Consider the following 6,000-nt stretch of genomic DNA (forward strand, 5'->3'; position numbering starts at 1 on the left):
TTTACCCTATGCCCGTTTGTTTGTGGCTCAGGTAGTAATCCAGAGATTATTACCTTGGAGGTTCTGCTTTTCAATTTAGCTCCTAACTATTCAAACTCTTTCAGCTAAACCTCCTTTCTAGTCCTTCCAGAGCTGTTGGTACCAACATGGACAACTGCTAGTGGTTCCCTCCTCTCCTTCTCCAAGTTCTTCTTCAGCTCTGAGAAGGTATCCTTAACCCTGGAGCCAGGAAGGTACCACTGCCTTTGGGACTCCTACTCATGGCTGCAGAGAACAGTATCTATCCCCTTTATCACACTGTCCCCTCCCACAACTAAATTCCTATTCCTTCCCCCAGTTGAATGGCTCCCTGTACCAAGGTGCCATAGTCACTTTCCCTACAGTCCCCACTCACACCCACACAGCTTGCACGAAGCTTGTAACTGTTGGACAATTGCAGGGGCCAAGAGTCCTCAATTTAAACCCCCTGGGTCCTCAAATCTGCCTCACTACACCGTCCTGTCCCTTATCATGGACTAAGTTTGAATGATTTAGTCTGAGAGGAGTGACCGCCCTCTGGAGCAATATGTCCAGGTATCTCTCCCCTTCTCTATCACAGACTACATCGATGGCTGCTCACAACCTCATAGTTTACTGTCCTTTCCTGGGACTACACTCCCCTAGATTTTAGAAACTGCCCTCCAGCCCCTATTCACTGGCACAATTCCAGCTTGCCACAGACAGCTAGCTTCACCTAGCTGGCACTGCCCTGGGTAAAGAGCACAGTTAGCATTGGGCCTTCAATATTGTTAGGCCATAGATATGGCATATGTCTGCAGCTCAGATTCCAGCCCTACAACTCAGATGCAAAGTTCCTTGAGCTGCAAGCACTTACTGCAGATGTGTTCATTCTGAATTACATGGGAGTCCAGCAGCTTCCACATGTTTTAGCAATGACACATCACCCATCCTGCCATCACTATCACACTTGATTCAGCTTATATAATAATTACTTGAGATTCCTTGGCCTTTGCACTTCACTATCCTGATATATTGTTTTTATAAACTAAAGAGAGCGAGAAATTCACCACTATTAATCCAATACTCAAGTCATTTTCTGAAGAAGGGAAGAAAACACTGAAGTCCTAAACAAATGGAAGACCTGATTTTTGCTTTAATGATTAGAAATCTTCACCAATCCTATTCACCTCTTTCCTTGCACTCGTGTCATGCTGTGGTTTCATATGTCACTCCACTGCTGGACTCACTGCAGGACAACCACTTGATCCTCACCTTTTATCACTCCCACTCACCTCTTGCTCTGGAATGTTTAGTTCTTGCCATAAACCCTAGCTAAAGCACCTCTACCCTCACTTCGCACTGATTTTCCACTTAACTCAAATTTCCAATTGTAGTCAGTCAATAATTCACGTTGTCTCACTCAGCTATGGTTTAACAATACTGAAGTCCCAATGCTAACTGTGCTCCATACCCGGGGCAGTGCCAGTTTGGTGAAGCTAGCTGTCTGTAGCTGGAATCGTGCCAGTGAATAGGGTCTGGACAGCAGTTTCTAGAAAATGGGGGAGTGCAGTCCCAGGAAGGGACAGTAAACTATGAGGTTGTGAGCAGTCATCAAGGTAGTCTGTGATAGAGTGGCTTTGAAGGATGCTCCAAAATAAGGTCTTCAGAAGTGAAGAACTGGAATTCCTCGTAGAGGAGACAAAGTTTCAATGAGTTTTGATGACTCACAGCATCACTAATGGCTGAGGGGTTGCTAAAAGATATCTATGGAATCTCTCTTGACCATTTCTGCTATTTAACGCACTCTGTGGAGCGTTCAATCACAGTTGCTCTAACAGCTCCCTACTCTAATGGTAAGTTACCGGGATGTCATACTTACAGCAGCCAGATGGTGATAAAATTTACTCAGTCTGGTCTGGGATGGTAACCATTTGTAGCAGTGGAATTTATGACATGGGATATTTGTGCTTTTGAAAGCAACATTATCATTCATGGCCTTAGTGTTCTCTATAAATTGAAAAGGTTGGTTTGAGAAAATCCAAACAGTAGCAGTAAGTGGAACTGTCTTCTATTTCAATCAGGCAAATCGTTGCTGACTTACAACTTGTGAACACCATCCGCAATTTTGATCAACTTGTATACATTCCTCACATGATTTTGCATTGGCTTCTAAACACACCCTGGGATCTGTAATAAGAAATGGAAGTTGACTGTAATATGTCTGCAGTAATTAAAGCTGCAAAGCAAATATTTAATTTTGCAAGAAAATATCTTCAACATTAGCAATTTAAACCAGAGTAGATCAATTAAATTCCTGTGAATTGTATATGGCCAGGTACGTCTTAAATTGTACATTGTAATTACCATGGGACTAAAACACCACAGGTCAATGATCCCACTACTTATACTAATGTGATCCATGTCAGTGACCCTGTAAATGTACTGGCTCCGAAAAAAAAACACTCAGTTGCATCTCTGATCGCTCCCAGCGACACGAGCAGAGCAACAAACTGTAAACTAATCTGCCAGGCATTGAAAACAGTGGCGTCGTTGCCTGGATAAGTAAGGTATCAAGATTGACCTTTGGAAAGTTCCTTTCTGTGCCTTCAGCAACCCCTTATGATTTTATTTTAATTTGTAAACTCTTCCCCTTAGGCTTAGACATGGCCCCCTCTGGTGGAGCCCACAGCATGTTGTAATCTCATCACATGACCCAATTTAGGAGATGAGAAATAAGGAGTGAAACTCAAAGAGAAATTTTGAGGAATAAAAACAAGCTTGTTTTCTGATAATTAAACAATTCAATTTCAGTCTTAAAGTGGTTACATGTTCGGGAAAATAGTGTGAAAATATAATTTTGTGCAGCTTTTGAAAGATCTCACCTGGCCTGTATTGGTCAGCATTGATAAATGCTATTCTTTATAAAGTAGACCATTAGTAATTGATACTGCAGCCATTGCAGGCCCAAGGTCTCCCAGCATCTGTGGTGACATCAAGCATGGGGGAGAGTGAGCCAGCATGGGGAAGGGGAGCCCTTTGCAGGAGAGGAGCAAAGCCCTTGTGGAGAGTGAGAGACCAGCATGGCTAAGCACTTAAGATCATAGAATCCCTACAGTGTGGAAACAGGCCCTTTGGTCCCACGAGTCCACACTGACCCTCAGAGCATCCCACCCAGACCTATCCCCCTAATCTACACATCCCTGAACACTATGGGCAATTTAGCATAGCCAATCCACCTAGCCTGCATATCTTTGGACTGTGGGAGGAAACCGGAGCACCCGGAGGAAACCCACGCAGACACAGGGAGAATGTGCAAACTCCACACAGACAGTCGCCCAGAGGGTGGAATCGAACCCAGGTCCCTAGTGCTATGGGGCAGCAGTGCTAACCACTGAGCCACCATGCCATTGAGCCTGTGTATCTTTATTTTTTTCTCTCTTTTGTACCTCAGATTTTGTACCTATGTACCTTTGTACCTAAGAAGACGCCAGGAGTGGTAACATTGTAAACTTTTCACTGTACTCCTGTATCCCTGTTCTTGAGTACAAATGACAATAAAACCTAATTTAATTGTAATTCTAATTCTACTGAATCAAATAAATGCAAAGAACTTGTGCTACTGAAATGCAAGCTCATCACATCTCTGGATCAGATTTCTAACCACCTGAACTATTGTCAAATAGTCAGACTGAGGTTGGTTGGCTCGCTGAGCTGGTTTGTTGTTCCGCAGACGTTTCGTTACCTTGCTTGGTAACATCTTCAGTGCAGCCTCTGATGAAGCGTCGGTGTGTCTTCCCGCCTGGTTTATAAACTCTGGGGTCCGTTGAGATGGATTGTCTCACTTCCAGTTTTCCTTCGTAGTGGAATGTAAATGGGGTCAAGTTCAATGTGTTTATTAATAGCATGCTTCATGGAGTGCCATGCTTCCAGGAATTCTCGTGCTTGTCTCTGCCTAGCCTGTCCCAGGATCTTGGTGTTGTCCCAGTCGAAGTCGTGGTTCTCCTTGTCCATGTGGATTGAGATGAGTGGGTATTGGTCGTGTCTTTTTGTAGCCAGTTGGTGTTCATGTCCTCTTGTTGTTAGTTTCCTTCCTGTTTGTCCCACATAGTGTTTCTCGCAGTCTCTGCAGGGGATTTGATAGATGACATTGGTCCTGTCCATGGCGGGGAGTGGGTCTTTAGTTTGGATGAGATTAGGGTTGACGTGGGCTTGTGTGCCACTCTGAAGCCCAGCGGTCGTAGGAGTCTTCTGGTGAGTTCCGACATGTTCCTGATGTAGGGTAGTGTGATGAGTGTGTAGGGGCGTGTAGAATCTTTCTGATGCTGTTCTTGTAGGCATCTTCTGACCCAGTTCTTTGGATATCCATTATCCTTGAAAGCTTGGAAGAGGTATTCTTATTCCTCTTGGCATAGAAAACCAGGCAGGAAAACACACCAATGCTTCAACGGAGGCTGCACTGAGGATGTTACTCAGCATGACAACGAAACGTCTGCAAAACAACAAACCAGCTCGGCAAGCCAACCAACCTCAACACCCACAACCCGAGCTACAAATCTACACCAAAACCTTAATAGTCAGATTTTTGGGAAATATAGAATAATTTTTTTGATGTGTGGTTGAACATCTCAAAAGTGAAACAGCATTCATATACTACCTTATCAAGTCACGCAAAACACTTCACAGCCACCTTATTACTAAAACAAATTCAAAGAAAGTCTGCTTCAGTTAATTGATACACCTGAGAGGTCGGGATATTGTCCTTGGAGAATAGCAGGTTGAGGGGATCTAATAAAAATCCTAAAGGATTTGGACTGGAACTGGAAAATATTCTTCACATTGGTGGAAAGATTGAGAACACAAGTGCACTGATTTAAGGTAATGACATAAGAAACGTTGGTGACATGAGGGAAAAAAAGAACATTTTTTACAGTGAGAGATTAGGACCTGGAATATACTGCCTGAGATGACGATGGAGACAGGTTCAATTAAGACACCCAAAATGGAAATGGATTGTTATCTGAAAAGAGTGAATATACGGGGTTTGCTGGGAGAAGGCAGGGGAGTCATACTACATAAATTATTCCTGCAGAGAGTTGTCCCAGATGTGGCTGAAAGGCCTCCTTCTGTTCTATGATTCTGTGAAGTCCCTGTAACTACAACGCAACAGTAAATCTTTTTGATTTTATTGTATGAAGGATATTGCTGGTAAGGACACCAAAAAGCCCCCTCTACTCTCAGTTCAAATCGCATCCAGACTGCTATTTAATCTACATCACATCTGAAAGACTACACATCTGACATTGCAATGTTGAAGCTACCAATCTTAAACATGGGCTTGGATTTGGCTTTGGTGTTTTTATTAAGCCGATCTGGAGGCAAGATTTTGACACTGATTAAAGCAGCCATGTGTGTGTTCAATGTGCAGAGAGTAAACCTTATGTGTTTAGAAGGTGTTACCTGAGTGAACTAAACCCAGCCACACACAGCAACAAACCATCATTGTGCAGAGGATAGTTTTCAAATCCATCTGTAAAGAAAGAAACACTAATGAGGGATTCTGACAGTTTGGTGCAATATTATCCTTGTATCATTAAAGCACAGAAGGCTTTCGTTTTCACAAGTAAGTAATTTACTTGAATATTCAAAAAATTGGTCGATTGTATTAGTTCTACAGCATGATATGAATAAAAATGTCAACTATTTTTATAAGAGACAACAAGGTGCAGGGCTGGATGAACACAGCAGGCCAAGCAGCATCATAGGAGCAGAGAGGCTGACGTTTCGGGCCGAGACCCTTCATCAGAAAAGGGGGAGGGGAAGGGGGTTTTGAAATAAATAGGGAGAGAGTGGGAGGCGGATAGAAGAGGGATAGAAGAGAGGATAGGTGGAGAGGAAACAAACAGGTCGAAGAGGCGGGGATGGAGCCAGGAAAGGTGAGTGTAGGTAGGGAGTTAGGAAGGGGATAGGTCAGTCCAGGGAGGACGGACAGGTCAAGGGGGC

General features: G+C 43.5%; 1 protein-coding gene across 2 annotated transcripts in view; it reads right to left on the reverse strand.

Moving 5' to 3' along the window:
• Window positions 1-6,000, reverse strand: part of LOC109935770 (integrin beta-1-like) — an 84,419-nt gene that overhangs the window by 66,915 nt on the left and 11,504 nt on the right. Inside the window, exons 2-3 of one of the 2 annotated variants that reach the window (XM_048616166.1) lie at window positions 5,458-5,527; window positions 2,102-2,187 (exon numbers count right to left, since the gene is read on the reverse strand). In XM_048616166.1, coding sequence (XP_048472123.1) covers window positions 2,102-2,187; window positions 5,458-5,527 — 156 coding nt within the window. Of the gene's footprint in view, window positions 1-1,879; window positions 2,069-2,101; window positions 2,188-5,457; window positions 5,528-6,000 lie in introns of those variants that run through there. The other variant, XM_048616172.1, reaches the window with a different exon arrangement.

This window comes from Rhincodon typus, chromosome 2, assembly GCF_021869965.1.
Source record: "Rhincodon typus isolate 14 chromosome 2, sRhiTyp1.1, whole genome shotgun sequence".
In the NCBI taxonomy this organism is placed as follows: Eukaryota; Metazoa; Chordata; class Chondrichthyes; order Orectolobiformes; family Rhincodontidae; genus Rhincodon; species Rhincodon typus.